The sequence below is a fragment of the Pangasianodon hypophthalmus genome, chromosome 16, assembly GCF_027358585.1.
Source record: "Pangasianodon hypophthalmus isolate fPanHyp1 chromosome 16, fPanHyp1.pri, whole genome shotgun sequence".
In the NCBI taxonomy this organism is placed as follows: Eukaryota; Metazoa; Chordata; class Actinopteri; order Siluriformes; family Pangasiidae; genus Pangasianodon; species Pangasianodon hypophthalmus.
The window spans coordinates 18938043-18955544 of NC_069725.1; the positions used below are offsets into that span (position 1 = coordinate 18938043).

The 17502-nt window shown below is 38.2% G+C and overlaps 1 protein-coding gene across 1 annotated transcript in view; it reads left to right on the plus strand.

The window, feature by feature from the left end:
- erbb3b (erb-b2 receptor tyrosine kinase 3b) overlaps nucleotides 1–16106 on the plus strand; it is a 38609-nt gene extending 22503 nt beyond the window's left edge. Inside the window, exons 12-28 of the mRNA XM_053240695.1 lie at nucleotides 2394–2608; nucleotides 2724–2856; nucleotides 3008–3101; nucleotides 4893–5050; nucleotides 5616–5669; nucleotides 5797–5938; nucleotides 7127–7246; nucleotides 7431–7529; nucleotides 8566–8751; nucleotides 8873–9019; nucleotides 9892–9967; nucleotides 10073–10219; nucleotides 11333–11430; nucleotides 11520–11690; nucleotides 11787–11858; nucleotides 12781–13042; nucleotides 13149–16106. Of these exons, the coding sequence (XP_053096670.1) occupies nucleotides 2394–2608; nucleotides 2724–2856; nucleotides 3008–3101; nucleotides 4893–5050; nucleotides 5616–5669; nucleotides 5797–5938; nucleotides 7127–7246; nucleotides 7431–7529; nucleotides 8566–8751; nucleotides 8873–9019; nucleotides 9892–9967; nucleotides 10073–10219; nucleotides 11333–11430; nucleotides 11520–11690; nucleotides 11787–11858; nucleotides 12781–13042; nucleotides 13149–13966 (2992 nt within the window). The 3' untranslated portion in view covers nucleotides 13967–16106. The remainder of the gene's footprint in view (nucleotides 1–2393; nucleotides 2609–2723; nucleotides 2857–3007; nucleotides 3102–4892; nucleotides 5051–5615; nucleotides 5670–5796; nucleotides 5939–7126; nucleotides 7247–7430; nucleotides 7530–8565; nucleotides 8752–8872; nucleotides 9020–9891; nucleotides 9968–10072; nucleotides 10220–11332; nucleotides 11431–11519; nucleotides 11691–11786; nucleotides 11859–12780; nucleotides 13043–13148) is intronic.
- Nucleotides 16107–17502: the final 1396 nt, after the last annotated feature.

Here is a 17502-nt window from a genome sequence, read left to right on the forward strand (position 1 = left end):
AACCTGCATGGCTTCCTAAGAAATCTCCCTCTTTCTTTATCGCTTTCTTTGTATCTCCAGTACAAACACCTTCACACACTGGTGTCATTTTCCTCTTTGGGTGTCACATTATGGCAGACAGTGTGAAAATAGAGCTGAATGCCTTTGATGGGTTGCAAAATATGGCTGATAAGATAATGGTGCATGTTGGGGAAGAAGTTTAGACTTGCAGGTTTGAGCAGATTTTGTAGATTTCAGGAGGCTTTCAGGAAAATGCATCTGTGGCAACGTTTCTTCACAATGAATTTCGTCCCTCTGACTGAATTAATTTCCATTCAAGTTTTGAATGAACTGTTTACATGTTCCCTAGGCACTGAGATCTGTTGAAAAACCCAGTTTAAATGTAATCAGAACCATATTTATGTGTACACAAAGACTGGCATTTAGTGCAAATGTTACCATGGCAATGAGAAAAGCATACGATATAGGTAGTGTTCTATAAATGATCACATGTTGAGAAGAAAAAGTCTACAATGATATCAATCTCAAAAGAAGGCAGGAAGATGAATTTGCATTCTAGAGTGAACTATGTGTAACGGTTTGGGAAAACCCGTGGCTGAAATCTGGCAAACAGCCACAAATGATGAAAAAGCAAGTTTTTACCAAACTTGAGCTTTTTCTGGTATGAATATACTTTAACAGCTCTACTTTAATAAAATATAAATGAAGTTGTTGGATAGTAACATGCTGTGGCGAAATGGACATAATCCGAAACAAAATTAGTTTGTAATTAGATATCAGCTCTCAAAATGTCCATGATGTCACATTTTCATCATCATCATCAAAACACAGAAAGCGTTTACACACACTGTATATTTAAATGGCCTAATTTAGCCAACAGAATAGAAATCACTATGGACTCTAGTCTGGACTCAAGTACATAATGTATTCAATATATGCTTTATTCGGGGCAATCCAAGTTTTTAGCGGAGGTCAGTGCACAGATAGGCAACATCAAAACTGCATAATCCATAATCATAAATCAGGAAAACAGATGAGGATCAAAACCAGGAAGTTTTGGTACTATGAAACAAGACGCCGGACTTAACTCTAGAAATGCACAATAAGACTTTGCAATGAGAGAAAGAAACAGCAGGGTATACACTAGCTTGGGACGATTGTCGTATAGTATTGGGAATTGCTGATAGAGTCCAACTATTATGATGGCTATCAAGTCAGATGATTTAAATGTCTGTTGGAAAACACGGTGTCTGCATCTTTAAGATTGACAAAAATAAAGTGTGTTGTATTTTGTAAAATGTGTTTCCTTTATGTCTATTTTGTATCCTAAAGGAAGCTTAATAATCTGCTCTCTGACTTTGGGGCAGAGCAACAAAACATCTTTCTTTGACGCATCTTAGCTTCCTTTGTCCGTGTTACGGGCACAATACAATGATGACATATTACACACAATCTCACAAACCTAGTGAGATTACACATACAAACTAATTATGGACTTAACGTGGAAAAGATGGACACAATTGGGTAACGCACCAATGACAGGACAGGGGTGGAGACAGGACATGAATGGAAACAAAGGCACATGGCACTGTAAATAAAAGAGCATGAATCCAGAACAAAATGACATGAATGCAGAGGGGAAATTTATGATGAAGGCTAGACTAAAAAAGATAGACTAAAAACATAATCAGTAAATTGCAGTTGCTTTTACACAGTGTGTTGGTGTTGCAGTGGAATTGGTATAAAATCTTTAAATGTAATTCTCCTTTTTCACTTTTGAGGGTAACCATACTTTAAAATACTGCAGCTGTACTTGTGGTTTTATGTTATAGGTGCAAACAAGATGCCAATCTTGCCAATCAGGAAATGCTGTAGTTGTCAGCACTATATTATATATGTAAAAATTTTACTATGTGAAGAATTTGTGTTGTCTGCTTCACATATGCTCCCTTTCCATCCAACTTTAAAAACAATTTGTAACCTTTTAAAATCAGTAACATGATCTGTTTCCACACATAGCTATTTTAGTGCCAGCTAATTAGCTCATTTTAATCCTGTGTAAAGTTTTGCATGGTGATTATTCTTTTTTAACAGATTATTAAAGAGATTATCCACTTTGCTCAATCAGATAGACATTCGGATTGGCCACAGTCGCTTTTCATTATTTCATCATTTCAATCAAGGAGTGCATATAAACATTTTTATACAGTTTAAGCCTCCATGTATACAATATGTAGCTACTGCTAAAATCAGTTTGTATCTCCTCTGTCTCATTTTCTTATGATTTTTGCTCCACTTGTCTCTTTCCATCACCATCTCTTTACAAGATGTTTTTTCTTGCTTTGTCTGTCTTTGTTTTCTGATCCATCTGTGCGTCTGTATTTCTCTGTTAGACCCTTCTCTCTGTTGGTGATGAAGGTGGACTCTCTGATGGCTCTGGGTCTGCGTTCTCTGCGGGAGATCAGCGATGGCAGTGTGTACATCAGCAATAACACTAACCTATGTTACCAGCACACCGTGAAGTGGCAGCAGATCTTCACTGGCAGCCAAATTAAGCGCCGACGCACTTTAAACGACATCAAGTTCAACAAGCTGCCGAGCCAGTGTGGTAAAAAGACGATGTTTTGAAATTCTCTTCCTTCTGCATGTAAATTCATAAATTCATGTAGATTCATGTGATGTACTCAACACTACATTCTGCCTGTGTGTATGTGTGTTTATAGAGGCTGAGGGTCATGTGTGTGATCCGCTGTGTTCCAACTCAGGCTGTTGGGGCCCCGGACCTGATCAGTGTCTTTCCTGCAGGAATCACAGTCGCCACCATACCTGTGTGGCCCAGTGTAACATCTTCTCTGGGTCAGTGTGTGTGCTTGGATTGAGTGTGTGAATGAATATATGTTTATACCACAGCACTGTTGAGTACTTGATTCTGTTAATTTTCTGTATCAGCACATTTGTGTCTTCTGCTTTTTTGTATACAAAACGCCTCATTTGTGTGTGTTTGCAGGGAGCCACGGGAGTTCGCAGGACCAAATGGGGAGTGTCTTGCCTGTCATCCTGAGTGTCTACCACAGGAGGGGCGAGAAACCTGCCAAGGAGAGGTATGGAGGAATGGAAGCATTCGGGCTTCATGTGGAGGCAGACAGGATTTGAGATACACCAAGGATATACTATAATTATACCAACACTACAATGCCACAGCCAAACCCAGATTGCTGTTTAAAGAAAGATATTAACACAGTATAAACATCTCTGTATGAGTCCAGAGGATGCCATAGCCCATTTTTCTTATGCAAGATAGATTACAAAACTATCACAAAAATACAACTTATAACCACTAACCCTAATGTATAGACACACAGTGAAGCTCCAGCTACTGTATCGGTACCTAAGCTAATATTGTTCTCTGTATCTGCTCCTACTACGACTGGTATTCCTGAACTGGCATTATATTGATATCAGACATAATCTACTATACCTATCAAAAACTATTTTTACTGTATTCTAAACATGCGCCTAGCCTTTTTAAATAACATTAGTCTACTATGTAAGGATTAAAACACAACAAAGCGTGCTGCTGGGACATTACCACCCCAAAGATGATAATTTTACAATAACAGCAAATGTTTTATTCCTCTTATACCTGGCAGCTTAATGTTATGGAATGTCCACAAAACAAGTTGATTCCATTGATCACCGGCCTCTTTCTTCCTCCATCTTGAAGTTACACACAGTTACACACAGTTTTTTAAATCCGTTTATGTGGAGCATCTGCCATACAAGGCACTGTGTATATAAAAACGCCTTGTATAATATCTCTCTTTCTCTCTGTCTCTCTCAATCTCTCCAGCTCTCTCTCTCTTCCTCTCTCTCTCTCTCTCTCTCTCTCTCTCTCAACGCATTTTGACCTGCAGCATTGTTTATTTGCCTTGGGTCTATTTTCCCTTTAACCACTGCACACCATGCACGTCATGATAATTTGCCAAATACAGCTATGTCCCCTTAACAACATCATAGATTTTCCTAAATGACTCAGAAAGCCGACGTTGGTGATATTAAACAGCTCAGTATTAAATACATATAGAAGTGTATTTACTTTTGGTCCCTTTTGTACATGATGAAATATGACCTCCATTATTTTCCCTTTCATGTGGTGACCATAGTTCAGATTCCATACACGCCAAAGCTTGTGGATTTTCCACTGTTTAGATGAGCACTTTAATGTCAATACAGAAACACCCTGAACACTCTACCTCTGATTGTGTTTGTGTATGTCGGTTTTGTTGTGTTGTCTTTTTGTTGTGTTGTTACCTGTTTCGCTCGTTGCTCATGGTTGCACGTACAGCTTGCACTGTGTTCAGAGAGAGTATTTTGTAAGAATCTGTTATTCATAGTTTGATTAATGGTTTTGTGACTTCTTTTAATAATTCTGGTTAGATGGCGGATGCTTAGCTTTGTGGTACTCGTTTCACAGTCAACTCCTTTCTACCTCATTTTGAAGTTGATTTGGGAAAAAGGCTGCCAAAGGAGGAAATGTAAATGTAACAACGTAAATGTGAATGTAAATGTGATGATGGCATATTTAATTATAACAATATAATTTTAATATTCTACCCATGCTCTGTGTATTGTCTTCAGCAAGCTCTAAAGACCTGCCAAACAGGCTTTGCTGCCTTTTGGCTTCAACCTGCTTATTGCGTAATAACGCATCACTAATACGCCAGCAGGATTACGAATTTCAGTTTTAGTTGTTTACACTGGTACAGGTGCTGACAGATGGAGCTGCCATAAATGTTCCATGAAATAATCATATTTTCCCCTCTCTCTCTCTCTCTCTCTCTCTCTCTCTCTCTCTCTCTCTCTCTCGCTCGCTCTGTGTGTGTGGCTGTAAGGGAGCGGATAAGTGTGCAGCATGCGCTACCCTAATGGATGGTCCTCATTGTGTGTCCTCCTGCCCTTATGGAGTGACCGGAGAGAGGGGACAGACCATCTTTAAGTACGCAGATAGTACAGGACACTGCCAGGCCTGCCACCCGAACTGCACAAGCGGGTAAGCTCGCTGTATATTCATAATGCAGCTGCACCATGGACGAAACATAAAATATCGCAGTTATATTGCTACACATTGTGAGATTGTTTCAAAATTATTGGTGCCCCCCGCTTTAATTTAGACCACAGGTTTTCAGTAGCACACTGTGTTCTATTTTAAAGGTCCATCTATGCCCAAGATTTAAGGCAACAAGTTTTTGAGAAACAATATCCTGGTATTTATCAGAGTTCATGATCCCATTAACTTTCACATTAGGCATCCCTGGACTTAGCAAAACAGCCCCTAAATATTAATGTTCAACCCTTATATGCATATTTTCCCACAACATACTTGAGACTGAGAGTAAAATAAGACTTTGCTAGCATTTATTTTAGAAATATTTAAGTGTATTAATACTTTTGAGTCATATGTTTTTGAAAGAAAATATTATTATATATGGAAAAAAAACTTTTTTAGTTTCTCCAGCTGTTTAACTGAACATCTGTTCCACTGTTGAAACTGTGTGAATATGAAATGAGAAGAGTTTCATGATTTGCTGATTCATGACTTGCACATCTTTTTCAAGATGCACTGGCCCATATTTGAGAGATTGTATGGAGGCTCGTCTAACAGCGGACAGGTCAGTGGCTCCCTCTACTGGTGGCAAACCAAGACTGCATGCATAATATATTTCCATCATACATTCATTTTCTTTGCTTTCATTGCTTAGTCCTGTGTGTCTCACCAGCTGATGTGTCTGTTCTCAGTCCCCATACTGCAGCTATAGTAAGCGGAGTGTTGGCTGGTCTCATCGTGTGTTTGGCAGTCGTGGTGATGGCGTTGCTATACCGCCGTGGCCTGGCCATTCGCCGCAAGAGAGCACTCAGGAGATACCTGGAGAGCGGCGAGGTGACGACACACAGCATGAGTAGATCTCTGACAAACAACATTATTCATTTCATTATTTAAAATCATTTTTGGAGTTTTTCATCATTTTTCCATATTAAAAAGGAATCCATAAACAGCTTTACTTTTTATTATTCTGCATTTATCATTATACTTGTACATTGCTCACACATTTTATGTAATCCTGTCTGATATTTTACTCTGTGTAAATATAATGCACAGCTAAATTATTGTGCCTTCAGGAACACAGTAAAATATCAGACAGGATTATATAAATTGTGTGAGTAATGTACAAGTATAATGACAAATGCAGAATAATAAATACACAGAACATTATCAATAACTAACTACACGGTACTCTTTACAGTTCAAAGAGATATGTATTTGTTCATTTTGGTACAGAATATTCTTCACTGTGAAAAAGGGTGCATTTGAGAAATCCAGTGCTTTTGCGTCATTTGTGTGATGTAACTTATTTAAACGTGGCATCATTGATTTTTAAACCAGACCGCTATGATATTTGGCAGCATCCCCAAATACATCACACTGTAGCATGCGGTAAGTAGATGAGCCAAGGCGCAAGTGACATGGGTCAAAACCAGGAAGTATAACTAGGAACAAGGAAACGTGGGTTAACAATCCACAGAAACACACAATAACATTGACAAGACTTCACAACCAGAATAGAACACAATAGAGGATATAAAGACAAACTAATCAGCAGAATACCTGGATACAATCAGGAAACACACCAATGACAGGACAGGGAGGAGACAAGACCTAAACAAACAAAAAAAAAAAAAAAAGAAAAAAAACATCAGAACAGCACTGAGAAGAGGAATTGAGTAGAGGTGACACATTCTAGCAGCTATCAGTAAATCTGCTCCGAGGAAACACTGCTCTGGATGTGAAACAGAGGATGTGGAACATAACATCCAACATTCAAGACAAGGAGGCATCTCTGCTTATTAATTCAGAACGTTCCTGACATTCACACATTTTACTTGGGTTTACAGCATGGCTTTGGAGGAAAAACAGAAGAAAGGAGCTACATTTGTCAAATTTTTTATTTGACTTCTGCCAAAATCATAGACTATACCTTCAGTGCACAAGATGTATAGCAGAAAAACTGAACAGCCTGTAGCCTGATGTTGTGTATTCACTCTGTCCTGTCCTCCTCTTCTCCTGTAGAGCATCGAGCCACTGGATCCAGGTGAGAAAGGAACAAAAGTTCACGCTCGCATCCTGAAAAGTTCAGAACTACGCAAGAGCAAACTTCTGGGATCAGGAGTCTTTGGTACCGTACACAAGGTCTGAATACTCATCCGTTAATTGAGATCTTCTATCATATATATGTGTTCTGCCTATGATTTGATCAGTTGTGTAGTGGAAGATACAGTGTAATACATGCTTCTGTATTACACTCTGGGCTTTGTAATAGCTAATTGTGTATATGGTCTGCAAATAAAGGTTGTGTCCTTTACTTTGTCCTCAGGGTTTCTGGATACCTGAAGGAGACTCGGTGAAGATCCCTGTTGCTATAAAGACCATCCAAGACCGCAGCGGGCACCACGCTTTCACTGAGATTACAGATGTGAGCCACTTTTCCTTATAGTCACAGGGCAAAATTGAGCTGTAGGAGGTGGGGGAGCTCTAATTCTTTAACGGGTGCAAACAACCGACGTGCGTATCCTGTCGTAAATAATTCATACCACAGCGGTGTTGAATTCTTGAATCTGATTGGTCTAATTCATTTTCTATAAATAAGAAATAAGTATATATTCTATAAGCAGATCTAGCAATACTTTATCTACAAGGCAAATCACAGGTTTCTAATAATGCACTAGTTCTAATACTTTATTGTTTCCATAGTTACTCAGGAACTTACACAATGGCTTGTATTGCAGAAGCTCCTCATAAATGGATTTTTAAAAACTTGTGTAATTGTTGATACAGTGAAGTTTTCTGTGAGAAAATGTTTATTTTTTATCTTTGGAAGGAGTCTCCAGTGTCAGCATTTTGTAACCATCAGAGGTAAAGCTGTAGTTTGAGTTTTCTGACACGGAAAAGTCTTCAGGACAAAGGACTTTGAAGGGTTTTTTTTTGTAACATAACAACTTCATTTTTTTGTCTTCAAGAGAGAGAAGTTAAAGCTGCTATAATGAAATTGCTAACAAGGACTAACTTTGCTTGTGGATGTTCCACAACATTAGACATAACTAAAAACAGATCAAATGTATGAAGTGTCATTTTTATAATAAAGAAAATACTGTTAGCGTGGACAGTATACTGTTCTAATAGAGGAAAAAACATGAGAGGACACGCTGTTAGAGGAAAGTAATAAACTTTGATATGGTAACACCTGTACAAGTGCTCCATTCCCATTTGCTCCCTCTTGATTTTACCCTGTTTATGTTTATATTATGTTAATATTTATATTTTTTCTATATTTTTTTCTTTTGCAAAGATTGTTAATATAAAAGACTTCCTACCTACATGCTAGCTCAGTATTTAGCTACCTTGATGCCCATGTTTCCTGGTTGCCTACTAACAGTGTTCCAACAACTTGAACCACTTCCTTGAGTGCAGTACTTTATTGCTCTCTTATATAAATGCCTTTGTGTATGCAGCACATGCTGTCTATGGGCAGTCTGGATCACCCATATATCGTGCGTTTGCTCGGAATCTGTCCTGGACAAAGCCTGCAGTTGGTCACCCAACTCAGTACTCACGGCTCCCTTCTGCAACATCTGCGGCAAAATGCAAACAACCTGGACCCCCAGCGCCTCCTCAACTGGTGTGTGCAGATAGCCAAGGTGAGACTCAGGAGCTCTGTTACGATGTCATATCAGACCGGAATGAGCATGAAGAATTGGGCGTATATCTGTGAGTACATACAGTATGTTAAACTTTTTTTAATTTGTGTCTGTGATTTAGGGCATGTACTACCTAGAGGAGCATCGCATGGTCCACAGGAACCTTGCTGCTCGGAACGTGCTGCTGAAAAGTGACTACATTGTGCAGGTTTCTGATTTTGGCGTTGCAGACCTGCTCTATCCTGATGACAAGAAATATGTCTACAAGGTATCGATCAATTATCACCGCTATCATGGTTCAGTTTGAGTGTATAATAATATACAATGACTTCCTGACAGGGGAATGACCCCTTTAGTAAAACAAATACATATAATTTATTGATGTCCAATATTGTCCTATATAGTGGCTAGTGTTTCTTAGTTGTAGTTTTTATTTTTTGGTACCATTTGATCAAGTGTGGTTATTTCTGCTATTTCTACATTTATATATAAATTTTAGCTTACATGCCTATTTCATATCTTTTGCATTAGTGTGTCAGTGGAGAAAAAAAAAATACATTTCCAGACTTGTTTCCCCCCATCATTACAACATCATTATCATCAGTTTTAAATGCTTACTGCTCAGTGTAGTGGTTATTTTGATTCTGAAACTTTTCATTTAATTATTTTTGGAGGCATCTTTGGTTCTCTTTGCACAGTACTGTATTTTGATTTAGTAAATATATTGACAATTTAGTGTACATATATAAAACATGTATTCTAGTTTATTGTAACCAGTATTGCATATGATTATAAATAGATTATCTATTTAGATATTGTTAAATACTTTACAATATCCTTAAGGACATATATACTTTACATACTGTACATTAGTATTACTGCCAGATATAATGTCAAAATATGCTGGTGAATTTAGTGCATAACATAAGTTGCATAACTATTTTGCAGTACATTGAACAATGATTTTTTTTTTAATAAAAAAAGTCTGTGGCACAACAGTAAAAAATGCCACAATCGTCAACAGCCAGAAGTCCAAGAGAGCACAATTGGCCATGAAAATGGAGAGAAAATTGAGAAAATGGGATCAACTGCTTATAGTCCCACTTATATTCCCACTAACAGTCTGCTTATTGTGTTTAGACTCCAATAAAATGGATGGCATTAGAGAGTATCCTGTTTAGAAGATATACTCACCAGAGTGACGTCTGGAGTTACGGTAAGACGTGGTGCTTTGTGAATCATACACACTGATAAAGCTCTACATCTGTGTGATCCATCCTGGATAAGAGACCTAATATTTCCCTGTGTTCTGCTGCTGTAGGTGTGACAGTGTGGGAGATGATGTCATACGGGGCGGAGCCATACACGTCCATGCATCCTAACGATGTGCCGGGTCTGCTGGAGAAGGGCGAGCGTTTGGCCCAACCGCAGATTTGCACCATCGATGTCTACATGGTCATGGTCAAGTGTAAGTCACATGCTGTGAGGTGCCGTTTAGGACATTATTCCAACTTTATCTCTCTTACACACACAAAATGTTTTCTATATTCATGATTTTACCTCATGCATACACAAAAAAAGCTCTCATATTCATAATTTTACTCCTCTGATGACTGTCAGCATTTTACAAGAATGTAAGAAGTAAAACTAGAAAATATGAAACGATCCAAAGTAATGAATGCAAGATTGTTTAAGTATGTGAAGTAAGGAATAAAATACGATTAGTGCTGTTATAGGAAAATAATCAACTATGTGCTGATTGGAGGTACTGTTACCACACCAAAGTTGATTATTTTCCTACAAAAGCACACCATGAATTTTTTGTATTCCTTTTTTATACCACAGCAGTTTGCCAATGATGACAATTTTATTTTTTTAATTAAAGAAAAACACAGCATCATTTTTATCCATTTATGGTTACATTTAACGTTGTGGAACGTCCATGAAACAAGTTAATTCCTGTTATCACTTATGTTATAGCAGCTGTAAACAGTCATTGTCTAACCAGCCTCTCTTTTTTCTCACTCTTAAAGTTAATATGACAAAAAATGCAGATCATTTTAACAGAAACCACAGTTTCCCCCACCTTGAAGACTTTACCATGTTGGAAATCTTAGTTATAATTTTACCACTGAGTGTTACAAAGCACTAACACTGGAGACTCCTTCCACAAAAAAAACATCAAATAGACACTAAGTAAACATCACCTCACTGAAAATTTCACCATGTCAATGATTACACACATTTTTTAATCTATTTATCTGGAGCATCCTTCATGTCTGTGCAAGCTGTTACTATAGAAATGATAATGTAAGTACATTACATTAATATAAACCTGTGATTTGCCTCTGCCTCACAACTACTGTCAGAGCCATGCTGACAAATCAGATTTGAGAATTCAGCAGTGCTGTGGTATAAATTAAAAATACTAATTGTTAGGGCTCTTTCCTGAGGACATGTCATACCATGATGTAGTTGACATCTTGTGACTTCACACATTACACAGTGGCACACACAGTATGTGCAGTAGTTGCTTTGGGGTTTTTTTCAACCTTTTGAATCTTGCTTCTTTCTTTTTCAGGCTGGATGATTGATGAGAACATCAGGCCAACCTTTAAAGAGCTGGCTAATGAGTTTACCCGAATGGCAAGGGATCCACCCCGCTACCTTGTTGTCAAGGTTAGACTCTACTGACCTTTAAAGATACTTTATCTAAACCTTCTGAATGGATCTAGCTTACTACATCACGTCTCTTTAACTCAATGCAGAAGGATCAAAATAGTGCTGCGGCAGATGAGAGCCATCTGCGAGAGCCTAAGCTAGTGGAGGCTGACCTTGAAAGTGAAGATGATGAAGTGTTGGATGATGGTTTCGCCACTCCTCCTCTCCACATGTCTCCATCAAGGAGTCACTCCCGCATGCGAATCGGCTCCTATAGGGTAAGACTTACATTTCTTTGTTTTTGTGCTTTTTAGTAGATGAGAGTGAGTTCAGTATTTGAAAATAAAATGGTTTCTCTTTCTCTCACACTGTAGAGCGCCTCAGGCCAATCTGTACCAGTGGGATATCTGCCCATGACCTCGAATGCTGGCGATGACCTCAGACAGGTCAGATACTACATATTACACTCTTCACTTTTGACACATGCATCATGCTCTTGTGGTCCATCATGTTCTGTTCACTTTACATTCAGATCATATGACAATATGTAATGCAAGCGCAAAGTATTTCCAAACAAATTTGTTGGATCATAGAATATTTTCATACCTCCTCTTAATATTTTCTTAGAGCACAGTTTGCTTTGATCGCCATCATTTATTGTGAAATATGTCCAGATCACTGTCATTTTATGTCATCTGTTCATTAGCACAACAACGTACACTAGATTTATGTCACATTGTCATGTGGTATCACAGCATTTTTTACACGTAGGTGTAAATGAGCACATTATTAGACAGATATCTTGATACCGGTATCGATATTCATACGTCCCTTGTTTAATTTACTAATTTGTTAATATTTTGGGAAATGTAATCAACTAAGTTTGTTGATTTTAAATTAACTGCAGAAGAGAAAGGGATTGGTCAGAATTCTTTTCAGAGGAAGTGTGAGTCGGATTAAAATATCAGTCCCGCACACACCTCTAGTATCGACTGGCCATTTCTGACTTTGCTTGAGTCATCTACCATATAAATGATCTGAAATCATCTCATACATGTTTATGTTTTTATATATATATATATATATATATATATATATATATATATATATATATATATCAGAAATAGAGGCCAGCATTATCTCAATGTGCAGGTGTATTTATTTTTTATATTTATTTATATTTATTTATTTCATTTGACAATATATTTTAAAATGGACTCATATATCAGTTGTCAGTAATAATTACAATATTTATGGAAAGACACATTCGGCTCAAACAGAACGGTGTTGTGTTGAAGAGAATATTGTACTGTACATTATGTAAGGAGCAATGTGGCATTATTAATCAGCGCTGTGTCTGCACTTCAGCTGTGGTCCCAGAGGAAACGTCTAGGCTCAGCGAGAACCACGTCTGAAAGCTCAGAAGGCAGGGGCACTATGGTGGACATGGAAATGTGCGAGATCGTCTCTCAGACAGGAAGCCTACGCAGGGGACGCAGCCGAGGAGACAGTGCATACCTGTCCAATTGTGTGTTTGTCACATCTGATGGCCTTTCACCGGGAACAGAGGTGGCCGAGGAGGACACAGATGGGTATATTCTACCGAGAAGTGCCCACAATTCAGGAAGAGGTGACATTTTGTTTGTTCTTGTGCTTGCAGAGTGGTAGATCTTTTCTGTGTTCTGATTCGGCAAACTTATGCTCACGTTTTTTAACCTATTTGTTCTTTTTTAAAGATGATCTGGTGAATCGATCCAGTTCCAGAGCCAGCCTTCGACACAACAGGGCAGCCAAAAATGGGAAAAGTCAGCCGCACACTATCTCAGATCCATCACAAGAGTATGAGCTGATGAGCAAACAGCCCGCTGCACTCCTTAACTCACCAGGAGATGGCAATGGCAATGGCGCGGCCAATCTTCCTGTCTCCCGACAGTCTCCCTGTGCTGATCTTGTGATCTGCAGTGGCAGCCTTTCACCACAGGAGGCTGTCCAAACACAAAATGGCATTGATGATGAAAGTGAGGACAGGCTTGTGCCAGTTCCAGCAGACAATGAAGGAGCATCTGAAAAAGAGCCTTGTGAAGACAGTGCTGAAGTTGGCACAGCTCCGGGGGAAGGGCAGCCACAGCAGGCTGTGGTTGAGTACGAATACATGGACATAAGAAACGAATCAATGTTAGAAAAACCCCACACCAGTTCACACAAGCCCAGAGAAGATGCCATCTACCAGAACACTCATGAGCTATCTGCTCCGAAGGGGAACAACAGAAGGAGCTGCAAGGCAGATGAGGACGCAGCCATCACTGAGCAGCCGGATGAATACGAGGACATGAATGCATGTGGGAAGGTTTGTACATCAGGTGTTCGGCTTGAGTACCAGAACTTTCCAGTCAAGGGGAGAATGGTGTCAGGAGAAGAGCCACACAGAGTTACAATGAGAGCCTTCAGAGGCGCATGTGCTGGTGTGGATGAAAAGAACAGCAACACGTCTTTTGACAACCCAGACTACTGGCACAGCAGACTGTTCCACAAGCAGGATGCTGTATGCACATAGTAAAACATCAGTGCATAAGTCCTGAACTGTGGCAGCTGGTTTGCTCACCAGAGACCTAATCTTACAAAGTGTCTATGCTGTTTCCCAACCATACATTAGGATTTATAAATTGGCATAGAAATGTACGTACTGTCTCACACATACTCTTGAGTACTCCTGACTATTGCGTGCGATTTGGGGAGTAAAAATATGCCTCTCTTTGAATTCAGTACATTTGTGATTAAAGTTGAATGTTAATGAAAGATGTTTAATACTCTAATCAGAGTTAAATTCGGGGTCAGTGATTTTTAAGTCAGAACACTTTTTGTAATACCTGGGAATACCTTCTCCTCACATTCTGGCAGCTGTCAATAAAATATCTACTCAGAGGAGAAAAAAAACCTCCAGTCTCTGTAAACATGGATCACTAACATCCATGCGATCAGGACAGGATTGCTTGCCTGTCAATCCTGTTGCCTGACAAATCAGAAATTTATACTACCAATTACACCCTCCTGCACCAGCGTTTCGATTTTCTAGCCTATTTTTCAGTGTCAAAACAGCTAGGTTATGCTAACTTCTACTAAGGAGTACTTCCTTGCTAATAATTACATGTGAACACCTTTTTCAGTAAAGTTATATGTGTATTTTGTGCTCTTAAAAGTTGCGTATTGATGACGCAGAACAACTGAGATTAGATGTGTTGCTGTTTTCCCATTGGCATACAAAGAGCCACGTTTTAAATTGTGAAATTATAATGTATTTTTTTTTTCTTCTGAAACATGACTCAGGCAATAAAGACTGTAAGGCTGGACTTTGGTATAACCATCAGGATTTGACTGTAAAAAAAATTTTCCTCTGCCTATCTGTGCACTGCGAGATAGTCAAATGTCAGATGTATCGAGGAAGGAAGAAATCATTGCATTTTCCAAGGATCTAAGGATTTTGTCTTTTAATTGATTGATACTGATATTGATACTTTGCATAATATTCATATATATAGGTTCATAACTAAATGGGTAGAAGGTCAGTTTTGAGAGGTGTGACTATATGTATATGAGATTATACATATTTATAGACTGCCAGTCAAAAGAGATTTTTTTTACATTTTATTACAGTTTACCCAGTCTTGGCAATTAAATAATTCAAATATCATAATTTTTGTATGTAAGGGCATCTTCATTGTCCACTCTCAATTTAATGGAAAGTTACTGTAAGACTGTAAGTTACTGTAAGCCTACATTTATCTAGACAGCTTTGGAATGAAAAATATATGTTGTGTGCTACAAATGCCTAATTAGAGTGATCCATATTGGCCTTTTCCAATTAGAGCTAGATTTCTTTCCCAATAAAATAAAGTCACAAATATTTCTAATTCTTAATTGGATTTACTGATTCTAGAGTATTTATCTCGATCTCATTTCTTAAAGTTTCACCAAAATGTTAATCCATGGTCTTCACTCTTGACTGGCAGTGTATACATACAAAAATATATATATATATATATATATATTTTAAAAATACAAAAAAAGAGAACAAATTATGACGACTTCACCGAGGATACTCACATAATCTTGTGCTGATTAGGATTACACTGTTCATGGGACATGACACATCATTTTATAAATCTGAAACTAGTCATCCATATACAGAGTCATCCACGCCATTTGTACGTACACAATGGTTGAGGATGAAATCAACGCAAAGTTTTATACACCAGACCCCAGGTTTCTACGGGTTTATCTAACTATGTGATTATTCAGCTAATACTGTTTCGAGAATGAGAAGACAAAATGGTAGCAAGTGTGATGGCCAGTTAATGGGACACCTATTGTGTGTGTGTGTGTGTGTGTGTGTGTGTGCAGTTACGTAGTAAGCATGAAGTGTAAACTTTTGAAGTTTTATAAACTATAATGTTTATATGTGTTTTATATGTAATGAAATGCCAAGTTTTGATAAATCTGGAAGAAATTATATATTTTTGTCTTTGTTTTCCACACATGCTGTCAATATATTAATAAAAAATTTACTGTATGTTCATAAAGTGTAAAGTTTAAATTTCTACAAATTTTTCCTTTTCTGTCAGAAAAATAAAATGGGACCTTAACATATATGTGTGTGGCCTGTACGCTCAAATAAATACAATACTAATTTGACATCATGCATTGTTGTTCCTTTTTAGTTTTGTCATCCAGATGCTCTACTATACTCTACAGAACTCAAAACACATTAACTACTGTTTCTCACTATGCATCTTATTTGCTTTTCACTACCCAATTTCAATTCCAAGACTGAGAAAAGCAAGTCCCAAGAAACTTGAATCTGAAAAAAAAGGAAAAGAAATGGATGATACAGTGTCGCAACACCTAACATGCGAGTTACTTTCTGCTTTCGAGAACAGTTAGGTCATTTTGCTAATTTAGTTACCTGTGTAATGGCTTATGAAACTGAAAGCTGCTAGCACATGAATAAGGCACAACTCAAGCTGAAGATTTCTCTTCGTGTTTCCTTCCAAGTTGATTCTTATAAAGTAAACTGCCAATCACAATAACAAAAACTTTTCAGAGGAATCCAAGTTTCTTCTTCTTCTTTTTTTGTAAACAAGTTATTTGAATGACCTTTTACAAGCATTTAATTTGTAACAACAGACTATGAGGGCTCTATTTTCATGCCAGCACAAGCATAGTTTATTAGTTAATGCTGGTGTGTTGCTATTAATATGCCTCTGCCACTAAGCTTTTTGGTACTGATCCCAACATAGATGTTCACTATTTATGTCACTCCACTTCAACACAGATTGCCTACTTTACCCAAATACTAACTACATTTTTTAATCTTGCCTTAGACTCACAGTCAGATTGAGGTCTGGGAACTGACTGGGCCATTTTAGCACATTCGTGTTCTTGGTTTTGAACCACTCCAGTGTAGTTTTAGCAGTATGCTTATGGTCGTTGTACTGTTGCAAGGTAAACCGCTGCACCAGTCTGAAGTCTCTTGAAGACTGGACCAGGATTTCTTCAAGGATTGCCCTGTATTTGTCTCCATCCATCTTATCTTCAACCCCTACGCAGCATCCCCATAACACGATGCTACAACCACCATGCTTCACAAATGTTGCACATTATGCAGAGGCAAAAATGTTCAATTTTGTGGAGTTGTGAAATGGGATTTCATATTGCTTTTTTGCCACTCTTCCGTAAAGCTCAGTGTGGTAGGTGGGGGCATGGTTTAGCTGGAGTCTGTAGTGGGAGTGTAGGAGGAATGAGCTAATTAATGTGGCACACTTAAACATCTATCTTTGATGGTTGCATTAACAACCTCTCTCTCTCTCTCTCTCTCAATCTCTCTCTCTCTCTCTGAAAGACATGGACGACATGAAAAGCTGAAAGGAGCTGAAAAGCTGTCCAGTTTCTGTTCTGTTTATATGTTTTCTTTTCCTCCTTTTCTACTATTGTACTAGAGCATGTGCACAAGAGCGAAAATAAATAAGCTCACATGTTCACTGGTTCAAGAGTCATCAGGTTCTATAGAAGCATGCCCTTTGAAATTATTACATC